The 14,745-nt window shown below is 42.6% G+C and overlaps 1 protein-coding gene across 2 annotated transcripts in view; it reads left to right on the top strand.

Moving 5' to 3' along the window:
• GRM7 (glutamate metabotropic receptor 7) overlaps nt 1-14,745 on the top strand; it is a 673,384-nt gene that overhangs the window by 534,599 nt on the left and 124,040 nt on the right. For both annotated transcript variants that reach the window (XM_081159174.1, XM_081159173.1), the window contains exon 8: nt 1,728-2,663. In XM_081159174.1, coding sequence (XP_081015300.1) covers nt 1,728-2,663 — 936 coding nt within the window. The remainder of the gene's footprint in view (nt 1-1,727; nt 2,664-14,745) is intronic.

The raw sequence follows: 14,745 nt of genomic DNA on the forward strand, positions 1-14,745 counted from the left end.
TATCTGTAAAAAAAAAGCCTCAGACTGTCTCGTATCTTCCTAACCTATTTTTTGGTTCAACTGTATTAAAAATTCAATTAACTAGACATGGGGAATATCAGCCCAATTTATTCATTGGAATTTAATTTCTTCTTTAATTAATTTGCTAGGTATATCTTTTACAACTTATAGATCCTGAAATTATTTATTATTTATATTTTTCAGGACTCTTGGTTGCAAGTGATAGAAATGCAAGTTAAAGTGTTTCAGTATAGCAGAATTTACTGGCTTATATATCCACAAAGCTTCGGGAATTCCTGCTTCAGGCACAGCTTTATCCAGTAGCTCAAACAGGCTCAATAGGTTGCTTTCCTTTGTGTTCCCTTCCTTTTCTGACAAACTTCTTCCTTCCTGTAGCCATGAGCATCAGCATCTCTAACATGCTGGAAACTGCAAGTCCAACAAAAACAAAGATTTTTAATCTGTACAATCTCAGTAAAAAAACATGAAATTAAATCCTGTGCCATTCCAGAATAATCCCACCCCCGGCCCAATCTCCGTGGATAAGAGGAGAACATCTCAGTGCTTGATGAAGCGTGATCCCTAGAGAATCCCCAGCAACATCATCTGAAATTTTGTTAGAAATACACATTCTCAGGTCCCATCCAAAAATTAGAGACAGTGTAGGGCCAGCACCTGGGTGTGGGTTGTAACCAGCCTGCAAGCGATCCTGACGCACAGCCTTTGGAGCACTGCAGTACCCACGGGCCGAGCTCGTGTCCTGTGTGCTGCCCCCAGAGCCTCAGTGCAACTTTCCTCTCACAGAAAACACGTAAAAAGAGGCCTGAGAACTGATGCCAGGCGAGCGAGGGAGCTGCTGTGCTGACAAAGACGAGCAGGGCCCGCCACCCTGAGAGTCCAGCCCCAGAGCAAAGCGTTTTGTTTCTAAAGCCATTTCTCAGAACCCTTGATTTGAATCCCCTGCCAGAAAATCAGTATTCTAATGAAGCAAACGCTCGTCTGTCCTTCTCCAAGTTAGAGCGTTTTAGTTCAGTTTTCATCTCCAAATAGGGACGGGGCGAGCCTTGAAAGGTTTCCAGACCGTGTCCCGTTCTTAGCGAAAGCTTCCTGACCGCCTGCGACACACCCGCTAGGGTGACCGCTCGGCGGCGAGCCCCCCGCTCCCGCGCCATAAAGAACAGGACAGCTTCGCCTCGCTGCGAAACTTCTCCCTGAGAACGGCAGCGAGGCCTACAGCATTTAAAATAATTTTAAAACTTCCTTAAAAGCACCTAATAAGGGAGATGAATGTAGCTTTTACTTGTTTCTTGTGCTTTTTTTTTTTTTTTTTACCTTGATTTTGAGACTTACACTTTTCCTGCTGAAGGCAGTAGAGGGCATGTTGACATTTCTCCACTTACCTAATAAGAATCCTCTGGATACTTGTTAAAAATAAAGATCCAAAGGCTCTTTTTCAGGAGATTCTTATTTGGCAGGACTAGGGTGCGGACAAGGAATCTGTCGTTTTAGGGTCGCCGCAGGGAACTCCCAGAATCAAGCCCCCCCGGTGACGGGTAAATAAGCCGCAGCGAAAGGGTAGAGGCTGAAGTCCTGGCTGTCGCCCTGACTGGCTGCGTGAGTTTCACGCCCCGTCGGGTGCCAGGTGCCTCTGTCGCTGCCGCTGGTTGGTGCTCTTTTTCTTTTCTCTTGACTCATGTGCCCGTTGCGCCTTGTCTCTTCCCCTGCAGATCGAGGACATGCAGTGGGGTAAAGGCGTCCGGGAGATCCCCCACTCCGTGTGTACACTGCCGTGCAAACCTGGCCAGAGGAAGAAGACGCAGAAGGGGACGCCCTGCTGCTGGACCTGTGAGCCCTGCGACGGCTACCAGTACCAGTTTGATGAGATGACCTGCCAGCACTGCCCTTACGACCAGCGGCCCAATGAAAACCGGACCGGCTGCCAGGATATCCCCATCATCAAGCTGGAGTGGCATTCCCCCTGGGCCGTCATCCCTGTCTTCTTAGCAATGCTGGGGATCGTCGCCACCATCTTCGTCATGGCCACTTTCATCCGCTACAATGACACGCCCATTGTCCGGGCGTCCGGGCGGGAGCTCAGCTACGTCCTGCTGACGGGCATCTTCCTTTGCTACATCATCACTTTCCTGATGATCGCCAAGCCCGACGTGGCGGTGTGTTCTTTCCGGAGGGTGTTCTTGGGCTTGGGGATGTGCATCAGCTACGCAGCCCTGCTGACCAAAACCAATCGGATTTATCGCATATTCGAGCAGGGCAAGAAATCAGTGACAGCTCCCAGACTCATAAGCCCCACATCACAGCTGGCAATCACTTCGAGTTTAATATCGGTTCAGCTCCTAGGTGTTTTCATTTGGTTTGGCGTTGACCCACCCAACATCATCGTAGACTATGATGAACATAAGACGATGAACCCTGAGCAGGCCAGGGGAGTCCTCAAATGTGACATTACGGACCTCCAAATCATTTGCTCGTTGGGATATAGCATTCTTCTCATGGTCACATGTACTGTGTATGCCATCAAGACTCGGGGTGTCCCAGAGAATTTCAATGAAGCCAAGCCCATTGGATTCACTATGTACACCACGTGTATAGTATGGCTTGCCTTCATTCCCATATTTTTTGGCACTGCTCAGTCAGCGGAAAAGGTAAGTGAAAACGCATACCACACCATGCATTTCAAATGTGTTCCTTTGTGTAAACATTGAAACCAAATTAATTGTATAGAGCAAGAGATTTTATATATGCAAAATGGTATTCCCAAGAGTAGAGAAATCCAACATGAACAGGCACCAATGCTACAAAAGTCTGCAACGCTCAGTGAACTTTGCTGCATTTATTCCAAGGGAAACCAACCAGAGGTAGGTAGCCTTTTTGAGTTAACTTATTGTAGAATTATTTAATGTAACAAGAGGTTATCCAGTATGAAATTATCTGTCTATTTACACACATATTTCTTAGGGACAGGAGAAGAGGGCCACAGTTCCTCATCCCCAGGATAAGGATGGTCATCACTGGCTCTTTCTCTCTCTTCTTAGTGGCTGTTTAGGTTGTCACTGTGGAATAGATCTAGTATGTGAGCTATTCCAAATATTAGAGTTGTTAATTGCATGTATGGGGAGATACACGTGCGCGCGCGCGCACACACACACACACACACACACACAGTATATAATCATGTGCCTCTTAACAGTGGGAATACATTCCAAGAAGTGTATTGTTAGGTACATTAATCACATCAAGTGATTCAGAATGATACTAGAGACTCAACTTTCCAGCACAGGGAGCAATAGTATATACACACACACACACACACTGTAGAGCAAGTATTATCAAGCTGTGAAAGTTCAAAGTTTTCAAAATTAGTGGACCCTAATATGTTAGTCTTAAAAATGGTTACTGCACATGAGCCCCACATATAATTATAAGTTTTATGAATTTGTAGGTTAGGTAGCCCTAGTGTGTTGATTCTTAATGCAATTCATATATGTCTAGTTGTAGGTTTGAAATGCATGCAAATATGGTAATACTAGGTCATGATCTTCTATGTGTTTCATACGCATGTGACTTCTATATCCACTCCATCTGGCTATAGTGTATATATGCAAATTGGGCAGTCTTAATGCATTGATCTTAATAAGATGTGGTGTCCTTCACTTGGTAAAGGCAGCTCTGGCACATCGGTACAGCTGAAGCCAGAACTGAGACCTAGAATCCTAACTGGAACACTGTAGGAGAAAGCATAGGTATAGTTTGATTAGAAACTAGGGCATTGGGTGTCTAGTCTGATTCCATGTTACTTTGGAGAAGTCTCTTAAACATTTAGGGTCTTAGTTCTCTAATTGAGGAAAACAAAGATTGAAGTGGAATTGTCTAAAAATTTACTAACCTATTAGTTGGATCTGATTTTTTATTAGTTGAATCTCTGTTTAATTGTATAAATAATTAATGGAATTTTCCAACTAAAAATGTCTTTTACCTACATTGTTTTTCTCAAAAGCTGTAAGTATAGACTGTATTTTTTAAGTGACTATCTCATGAAACCACATAGAATTCTAAAACCAAGGATAGTGAATGTTTCCAGATTATGGTTTTAGTCATAAAGTTTCTTGAAGGAGCTTATTCTAAAATATATGCTCAATAAGCATAGTATGTTTCTAATAGTATGTTTTAAATTCATAATGCATGTTTACTGTCTTGTAAAACCAACTTGAATTTCACTGGGCCCAGGGAATAGTAAAATATGAGTTAGGGTAGTGAAAGGCAACAGAGAGAAGAAGGAAATGGTTCTCCAAATGTGTGCTGGTAAGTTGATAACCACTGAACTTTTTAATGGGGCATGATATACATCATCAATGTCTGTGGAGGTAATGATTATTTTCTTATTAACACAAACACAATTCCCCATGTGACGGGTTAAGAAACATTAAATCAATTTCTTATAAATGTATTCTTAAGGAATATAAAAGGGAGGAATAACTGTAGTTGTTTTATAGGTGAGCCTTTTGGTAATGCATATTTGACAATATATGTTCTACCATTTCATTTGTCATTTCTATCCATTTCCAGTCATGACTATGACCTTCCTTTTCAGGAAGGTCAGGGATACAGTTTACTCATTAAAAACCTGAAAATGACACAGAGTTTTAGGAATTGAATTCACTGATTCTGGTTGTTCTAGAAGATGTCTGGTAGCACTGGGATACAGGAAACGTTAAGCTGCTTTTGGGTTGGTGAACATTTGGAGATTTGGGGAGGGTAGTAGGCCGGAAGAGCATAGAAACCCTGCATCCTTTCCCCATACCTATATACACTATGCATCTCTTCCATCTGGCTGTTCCTAGGTTATATCCTTTTATTTTAAAAAAAACAAAACGGCAATCTAGTAAGAAAAATGTTTCTCTCAGTTCTGTGAGCTGCTCTTGCAAATTAATCAAACCTACGGAAGGGGCTAGTGGAACCTCCAATCCGTAGTTGGTAGGTGAGAAGCGCAGGTGACAATCTAGACTTGTAGTTGGCATCTGAAGTTGGGTGGGGAAGCAGTCTTGTGGGACTGAGCCCTGAGCCTCTGGAATCTGATGCTATCTCTGGGTAAACAGTGTCAGAATTGAGTTGACGTGCAAGTGACACCATTGTGCCGTGGAGTGGAGAAAATTCCCCACACATCAGAATGGGGTACAGAATCTTTTATAGTTAATATGTGAAATTCTATTTTTGGAAGACAGACAGTGGTTACCAGGGATGATTTAGGACTTTCCCTATGCTCAGACTTTTAGATCCATAACAATATTGAACTGGAGGGATGAGGAGGAGTGAGAACAGTTTCTTGGGGGGAAAAATTGGATCAGAGCGGGTAGCCAACTGTACCCCCTTTCTCTACCTATTCAGTAAAGGAGCCGGCAAACCTCCCATACCAAAGAATGTTAGAGGGAACCTGAGAAGTAAAATTCTGCTCCACAAGCTCATTGGTAGGGAGAAGGCTTTGGAACGCTGCCTTCAATCTATACCCTCCCTCCCCAAGTACAGAAGGGCCCACAGGTGAGACTGCAACACAGCAGTAGCGATATATACTATGGGTATTAGAGATGGTTTTGAAGAGTATCTATATACTAGCAATACTATTTGTACACAGTCTCCCTTGATTTAGCTATTTTCAATTGCCACTGCTTTGGTTTCTTCCAAGGATAATGGTTGTCTTGGCTTTTGAACTATAAGTAGTTCCTAATGAATACAGCTGCTCTCAGCTGATTGGCACTTGGGTATTGAGAATGCAGGGTGCGTGACATCTGATATGGAGTTATGTACCCTCCAGTTGCCCAGCTGGTTAACCTGTGCCTTTGCTAGCTCTCCACCCCAGCTCAGCACCACATTTGGCTCTCCAGATCTGACTGTGTTTGGCCATAAAGCCATTGATAAGTCAGTGCATCAGGGAAGCGCAGAGCCTAAATAAATAATAATCCAATGACACAGTTCCAGGAGGATGCCTGTGGAATTTCTCTGATTGAACAAGAGTTGTATTTTCCCACTCAAGTCTCAGGTGCATGAAGGTATTAGAGAAGAGAAGGGAACACAAGTAGTCAATAGAGAAATTATTGGGGAAGGTTGAGAGTATGCTGTGGCAAGGGATGTAAAAGTCAATGCCACTAAATTAGCAGTTCCTTGAGGCTCTCAAAGGTCTTTATATACCTAAAGGAGGAGAGTAAAAATCTGTTGGTAGGCAACTGAATGACTGAAATGGAGTCCCCTATCCTTTCCTGTGTTGCAGGCTCTCTAATCTGCACTTAGACCATTGATGTGATCACACTTTTCTGGTTTATCACGTGCAAGGAGCTAATGTTTCCAAAGAGACTTGATTTATATATAAGGAGTCAGTTGTTCACACCTGGGAAATTCTGGCAAACAGACCCGACACCCCAGATTAGTTTGTAATGATTGGGTGTTAGCATCCAAGACCGGTTATTTAGGTTGGCTAAATCCGCCTTCCAGTACTTCAATTCCATTGTGTTTGTCTGGTAATCTTCCCAGTGTCCTGTCAAAGTGACTAGGTTGAAACCCCATGGCCAAATTGCCTTGTTGATAAGGCCAGGGCTGCTGCCTGGTGCTGGACCAAATACCAGATGAGTGCAGTACTTAGTGTTAACCCCGCGATCACATCGTTCCCTCTTTGTTTAATGTTTCAGACCTTAAAGCTTCTTGTGCTTATCCTTTGAAGATGCTGAACTGAGAGGCAAGGAACCACCTAGATGTTTCTAATTTGTATAGTAAAATTTAATTCAGATTTTAATCCCTGTTTCTCAGAATCCTTGCTGGATGGGTGGACAGGGATAGAGGCAAGTGTTTTTTAAGACCTTGGCTCTTTTATATTAGTTTTTAGATTGGGACATTTCCCGGTTACAGTGCAATGGGGAATAGGGCTAGAATCTTCAGCTTTCCCAATACAAAAACCTGACATAAAAAGCTGAGAACAACAAATAGAAGCCAACTGCTGACACAGGGATTGAACTGAAAACTCTAGGAATGCCTATGTCACTTCAAGACTGATTCCAGGGTTGAGAGCTGTGTGGATAATTGGTACACAAGCTCATTAAACTTTAGGTCCTCATAAAGAGCTCTGCAAAATGGAAGGGCATGTCATTTCATTTTTTTTTGCAGAAATCCAGTTTCCCACTACAGCTGTTGGGAAAAGAAAATGTAAGGAAATGATTAATTAATGGTGATGCTGGCCATCCCTCTGCCTGATACAGAAGCACTGGTTTCTGGAACCAGTCCTCAGGTGTCTAAAGTGGAAAATTGTCTCTAACATGTCTTGTGCTCTCCCATTCAGCTCTATGTTCCAATTGATTGCTTGGCTTATAACCAACAGTCAGTTTTTTGATCCAGTGCCTCCCATCACATAGGTCTTAAAAAAGCAGGTTAGTAGATACACTAAAGTAGTAAATATAAAAGGTTTTTGTTCCCCATCATGACATGTTTTCTCCTCTCCAGTGGCCTGCCATCCTTGAGCTAGATATTCTGGGAGAGTTTTTAAATAGTTGTGTGTTTTTTTTAATAGCCCCTGTTATTTAACAGCTGATTTTTAAGTGCCTGTTATATGCCAGGCACGTGGATTTCAACACCTGCAAATCATATCCCTCCCTTTTAAAAAGAAATCTTCCAGTGGCTTCCCATTGATATTATTATTATTGTTGTTGTTGTTATTACCTCGAAAAGCCTGTGAGACTTAGATCAAGGGTAATAAACTATGAGCCACTAGTCAGATCGAATCAGCTGCTTGTTTTTATAAATAAATTTTGATTGAAACACAGCCATGTTCATTCATTAACATACTGCCAATGGCGGCTTTCAGGCTACAAGGGCAGACTTGAGTATTGTGGCAGTTAAGGCCTGCAAAGCCGAAAATGCTGATAATCCGAACCTTTACCAAGGAAGGCGGCTGTGCCTGCCTGAGAGGAGCCGGTGCCTTCCTCTCTCTGACCCTCATCGCCGCGCTTCTCATCCTCTCCAGTCCTGCAGTTTTCTTCCTCTCGGAGGCCGTTTCCTTCCCGGACCTTTGCCCAGATGCGCCCTTTGTCTAGGACCCTGTCACCCGGAGGCCCCATGCTGCCTCTTCTCATCACTGAGATCTCAGCTTACAGAGGAGACTTTTAACTTCCCTCCCAAGTTAAAGTTCTCTGCGCCCCAGTTACATCCTGTTTCCCACTGTCATTGTCCTCCTAACTGATGGCGGCTGTTGTTTTGCTAGTTGCTTTGTGCCTGCACCTCCTCATAAATGTAAGTACCTTGAATGCAAGCACTTGGTCCTTCTGGTTCATCTCCGGATCCCTACGGCTCCAACCAGGGACTGGCCTTAGTAAGTGTTCAGTAAATCTCTGTGAGATGAATGAATGAAATGACTAAATGAATCTGTTTTGGAGTAAGAGACTGTCCCTGCCGTCAGTAAATAGTTTAAAAGTGCAGAGAGGCATGGAAACGAATATCCGTTAAAAGTGCTAGAGTATAAAACCGTAGGAAAGTAGAATTATAGCAACAAGTGCAAGATCAGTCTTGCTGGACGAATATGTCTATAAAGACTACACGGACCAGACAAATGCACACGATAGCGAGTACCTGGGTAAAGGGATGATACTCTGAACTGCGAATGGATGTCTAAACTGATCAAATCCTTTTTCTTTCTGAGTCTGGATTTTTTAATTTTTTAATGATCAATTTTTATTTTTCCCAGTTTTATTGAGATATGGTTAACATTGTATTAGTTTAAGGTAAACATATAATTTGATATGCTCCTGTATTGTGAAATGATTGCCACAGTCAGTTTAGTTAACATCCTTCAACTCAAATAGTTACAAGTATTTTCTTTTCTCGTGATAAGAACTTTAAAGATCTAGTCTTTTAGCAACTTTCAAATATACAATACAGTATTGTTAACTATAGTCACAATGCTGTACATCGCATCTCCAGAAATTATTTATCTTCTAACTGGGCCTTTGTACCTTTTGACCCCCTGCGCCCAATCCCGAAACCCTGCCTCTGTAAAACACCAATCTGTAGTCTGTTTCTATTAGCTTGCTTGCTTGCTTATTTGTTTAGATTCTGCAGATAAGTGAGATCATATGGTATTTGTCTTTCTCTATCTGACTGAGTTCGCTTAGCATAATGCCCTCAAAGTCATCCCATGTTGTCGGAATTGCCAGGGTTACTTTTTTATAGCTAAATAACATTTCACTGTATATACACACCACATTTTCTTTATTTATTCATCCATTGATGGACACTTAGGTGGTTTCCAACTGCTGCAATGAACATGGGGTACAGATACCTCTTCAAGATAGTGATTTTGCTTCCTTCGGATATATTTTCAGAAGTGGAATTGCTGGATCATATGGTAGTTCTATTTTTAATTTTTTGAGGAGAGTCCACACTGTTTTCTATAGTGGCTGCATCAATTTACATTTCTTTCCTCAATGTCTTACAGTTTCAGAGTGCAGGTCTTTCCTCTCTTTGGTTAAATTTATTCTTAGATATTTTAAACTTTTTGATGCAATTGTAAATGAGATTTTTAATTTTAAAAAAAATGAGCATCTGATGTTGGTGTGTACAAATGCACATATTTCTGTATATTGACTCTGAATCCTGCAACTTTACTGAAGTCATTTATTCTAAGAGTTTTTTGACGGGAGTCTTGGGAGCTTTCTCTATATGGTATTATGAGAAAGTAATGAGAGTTTTACTTCTTTCATGCTAATTTGGATGCCTTTTATTTTTTTGTTTTGTCTGATTGCTGGGCTAGGAATTCCAGTACTCTGATGAATGGAAGTGTGGTGATAGTGAGCATTTATTCACAAAATAAGCATCACATTTTCCCATCTTTGGGGAACCCATTTTATCAAATCAATTAGGTAGGCAAAGTTCTACAACTTCCCTGAAGTAGGCAAATCCTATAGGCAGTGTCCCTAGGCTACTGATCCTAATGCTTTTCTCCTTTCCAAAAAGATGTGGGTATTCCGGGCCCCACCCACTTGCCCAGTGGCCATCTGAGATAGTTCCCAGAAAGCAAATGAGCCTCCCAGGTTTTCCTCCTCCCTAATTATTCAGCACATTTTACAGAGCACCTTGACGTGCCATATACCATGAATCAGGACCACAGTGTAGGGCCATACGGTTGTATCCTGCACAATGCCAGGGGCTGCCGTTCACCAAGGCAGATTAGAATGCCACTTCATAGAGTTGTCCAGTGCATACTCAGACAGCTGTACCCAGTAGGTTGCCACTTTGCGAGGCACTGCGAATAGAGATGATGGAGATAAAATCAGTTAACCAAGAGCCTAGACTATAGCAATGAACCGTGTCTTGTCTTTCAAATAAGTTCCTATACTTATCAACATCTTTCCTGTAAAAATGGAGGTGACTAGGCTAACGGCAGTGTGTGTTTCTAAAAAGGGAAAACTTCGAAATCTGTCTCCCAGAAAGCTTCTGGCAGTGTTTATTCTGGAGACCTATCAGAAGCATTGCAGATCAAAGCAGGTAGCAGAGGTGTGCTGCAGCCAAGGCTGATTTGAGATTCCAGACGCTTCTCTGAGCACCATCTGGGCCTCTGCTGAAACATCTGCAGGCTCTCCTCAATGCTCAGAGCCCTCACACCATAAGCAAGATGAAATGTATGGCCCAGGAAAAACCAGCAGATGGTGAACTTCCTGACCTGTCGTGGGGTTCAAAGTGTCAACTCAACATCATTGCGGAAGGGGGGTAAAGTCACCTTCTAGTTCCTGACCTTCCGCGTGTGTGTGTGTGTGTGTGTGTGTGTGTGTGTGTGTATGTGAGTGTGATGCATGCGGTGCGCGCGTGCGTGTGTGTTTCTGATGTGGTTCACATTTTCTCATCTTATGTATTCTGGTGCCTTCGTATTCAGGGAAATAATCTAGTCAATTGTAATTGATTCATTGAATATGTATTTAGGAATGTCATCTTTATGGCTGGCACTGTCTAGGCCTTGGGGACAGAGAACAAAATTGACAAGGTTAGTGTTTTCATGAAACTTACATTCTAGTGAGAGAAAATAACAGATAATTTTAGATAGTCTCATGTGTCCTGAAGAAACTAAAACAGGCAAATGGTAATAGAGAGCAGCTGGAGAAAGTACCGAATCTACTTCAGATTTGGTAGCCATGGAAGGCTTCAGTGAGCAAAAAAGAGAAATCCAGAGGACTCCATGGCTGTTGGTGTGAACACCCAGATGAATGACAATATCATTTATTGAAATGGAAGACTCTAGGGGAGGGGCAGGCTTGGTGAAGGGAGGGGCCGTTTTTGACATGTTAATTTTGGGAGGCCTCTGAAAGATGGTGAAGGTGTCAGGTAGAGGTTGGATATACAATTGTGGAATTCAGGAGAGGTGCTGGGAGTTACCAGGTTATCAAATATACATTAAATCTTGAGACTTGGTGAGATCATTTAGGTGTGACTGTACAAAAATAAGTCAGGGGGAAGATCTTGAGGATGTTCTAGTATTTAGAACTATGGAGCAGGAGGAAGAAAAGGAGCTTCACGAGAGCATCCAGATAGAGAGGAGACCCAGGAAAGAACCACCTCCCAGAGACCAAGGGAGGAAAGGCTGGGGAGGAGGAGAGAAAGTCAGATGCTGCTGAGACATTTAGTAAGATGGAAATTGAGACTTGACCATTGGATTGGGCAATGCGGCCACCATTGGAGATGTTGGGGAGTGGTTTGGTGGAGTGCCAAAGGGGAAAGCTGCATTGCAGTAGATGCAAAAGAGAACAGAGGAGAGAAAGTTGCACCAATGAGCAGGGTAAAGGCTTTCAAGTGGTTTTACTGTATCCATTAAAAAAAGAAAGCCTCAAATGTGGCTGTAATGCCCCAAGTGGTAGGTGGGGGAGGTTCTAGGGTGATGGAAGGGTGTCTTTAAATATGTATATAGTGAAGACAATGATCTCACAGAGAGGAAACTTAAAAAAGTAGAAGACTGAAGGGATCATCATTAGAGTAGCATGCTTGTTGTTTATTTATTTTCTAAAACCTTATGTAAAGACCATCCTTAGCTTGCAGGCCATACAAGAAGCAGTGTGAGTACAGGGCAGATTTGGCCCAGGGGCTTAGTTTGCTTACCCCTGCAGTCCATTGGACTGTTAAGTTATCTTCCTTGACTAGAATTGGATATACTATTTTAGCAATATCAATTCCTGGGACCTTTGTGTATGTGGAGGGTATGGTGTCTCCATCTAATGAATGATATACATAGTAAGGCTTCTGATCCAGGATCCATTTGTCCTTCCTGTGGCTCACTCTATTTTTTTTCCTCATGAGGATGAGATTTAAAAGTATGTTATTTGCTGGAACCATGGATGGACTTAGAAGTTAGAATTGCAACTTTCAAAATAGATTCTATAATGCTGGCAGATACCAGTAGTGGAGGAAAGCTAGGACAGAAAGCAACACATATCTCAGATAAGAGAAAGGGGAAGTTGTAGGAAGGACAATGGACTCTTTATTATATCTGAGACAGTGAGGCTCTCCCTTCCCTTTCCACTTCCTAATCCCCTGCACAGAGACAATGAGAGAGAGAGAGAGCTTCATTTTCTAGAAGGCCAGAGGACAAATTCCCCTTGACCAGACATGTGGAAATTAGAGCCTTGGTAAGCAGTGAAATTTGCATGCAAGCCAGAACTTTCTCTGGACCTTAGGACTGAGTTCCTCAGTCACCATTATCTAACATATCACAGATGAGGAACACAAAGCTGGAGAACTTAGCGGGGAGGAGCATTGGCCACACGATGCCTCGGTGGATGTCAATATATTAGTCAGCGCAGGCGAGGGTACAACGCAATAAGACAAATCCCCATATTCCAGTGGCTGGTGACAAGGTGAAGTGTTATGAAGGTTGGGCAGCCCTCCACTAGCCACTAGTTATGCTTTCTAGAACATGGCTTTTGAGGTTTCAGTAGCAGGGGAGGAGTGAGAGCGTCTGGGAGATGTAGGGGAGTCCAGGGACATTTGGTGAGCACTATCTCTGCCATAGCACACACTGTCACCAACAGCCTGTCCTTTAATTACACAGGCACGTTCAGCCCACATACCCCACCCACTGATACTGAATTCTCCTCAGTAAAGTCAGAGTGGCCCCAACCCTTATAACAAAGGAAATAAACTTTATTTAAAACAATTGTATCAATGGTCATAAAAGCGGTCTCGATCATGAGCTTTGGTTACAAGGGTCTTGAAGTTGACCTTCATATGACATTAAATCATACAGGACTTTTTAATCCTTGGAACAATTGTAAAATCCATTTAAAAAGTTGTGACTTTGCTCAAGTTTCCGAGAATCCTGTTGGCAATCCTGGGTTTAATGAGGCGCACCTCAAAGTGGGCTAGAAACAGATGCTTCTCTGTAGGGCAGAGGGTTGCTCCATGGTGAAAAAAAGTAAGCATTTCCATCAGTTGTGATATAATCGGTAATGGACTTCGGTGACTAAAAGTGGAGTAGTGATGACCTGAAACATGAATCTCTGTCTTTCCAGAAGGACTGAACACTTGAGTGCAATGAGGACATCTAGAGTTAATGAGAGCAAAGGGCAAAGGTGCAGGGACTTAATTTTCCCCCCCCTTAAATCTTCATATATGCCTCTTGGAAGAGAACCCCCACTCACAGGATATTTGAATCGGAAGGAACTGTGGATATAATCTAGTTCAGCCCTTTCATTCTACAGATGAGAACAGAGACTCAGATTTGACGTGACCTGCCTAGGGGCCCATAGTCAGTGGCAGCATGGATTTCGTTTGATGGGATGCATGTAAATTATGTTTCCCATAATGCACTGAGAAGAGTTCAGTATCTGTACACATGGGCTTTTTTGTTATTCTTAGAGGTGATTCTTGAATTTTTTTTATTATAAATTAATGTTTACCATACAAATTTAAACACTTGGAATTTTAAATATTCTTTTGCTCTTTGTTTTTAACAAGACACTAAAATGCATTTGCTCCCTTCACACCGGTTGGTGTGCATCCACGGGGAGCTTCAGTGCGCTGTTTGGTGATAGATCGTGAACATCTGTTTAAACGTTAGTTCCTGTGTCTTGGTGAGTGATGAGAAATCCTGTTCCTCAGAATATTCGAGTTCAGGTTTTGCATGAACATGTGGTGAGGGAGCTTGTCTGTGCTCTTCAGTCCAGGGGACGTCTATGCTTCTTCAGTATCAAAGGAGGGATGCAGCTCAATGACTGGCGACACGTTGCGTAAGGAAGCAATCTTGATGTAACTCATGATGGAGGAGGGGGTGTCAGAGAGTAGCCCACCCAGGATCTGGGTGAACTAGTGGCAACCTGAGCCCATGTAGCCCTAGATAAAATTGTCACTTGCCTGCTGTTGAGTGCTGAGTTTTCAGACCCTAACATACATGGGTGGAGGGTTTGCAGTGAAGAGAAAGGGATTGTGGAGACCCTATAAAAGTGCCTCTTTTTTGAGTGACCGAGTAGTATGTTCCTTTAATGGTCCTATCACCTTAGCAACAATTCAAGCACACAGGTCATTTAAGCATCATTTATGTAAAATACCTGGAAGACTAAGCTACTGAGCAGCCCAGAAATGTTGCCATCATAGAGATACGATTGCTGTCTCCAGGAAAGGAACCCATTTTCATAGCTAAGTGGTTCAAAAGGCACACAGTGGCACCATGATTTTTATGCTGCTTATTGTTGGTGGGTTTTTTTTCAGTGGATA

Source organism: Miniopterus schreibersii, assembly GCF_964146895.1.
Source record: "Miniopterus schreibersii genome assembly, chromosome: 15".
Classification (NCBI taxonomy): Eukaryota; Metazoa; Chordata; class Mammalia; order Chiroptera; family Miniopteridae; genus Miniopterus; species Miniopterus schreibersii.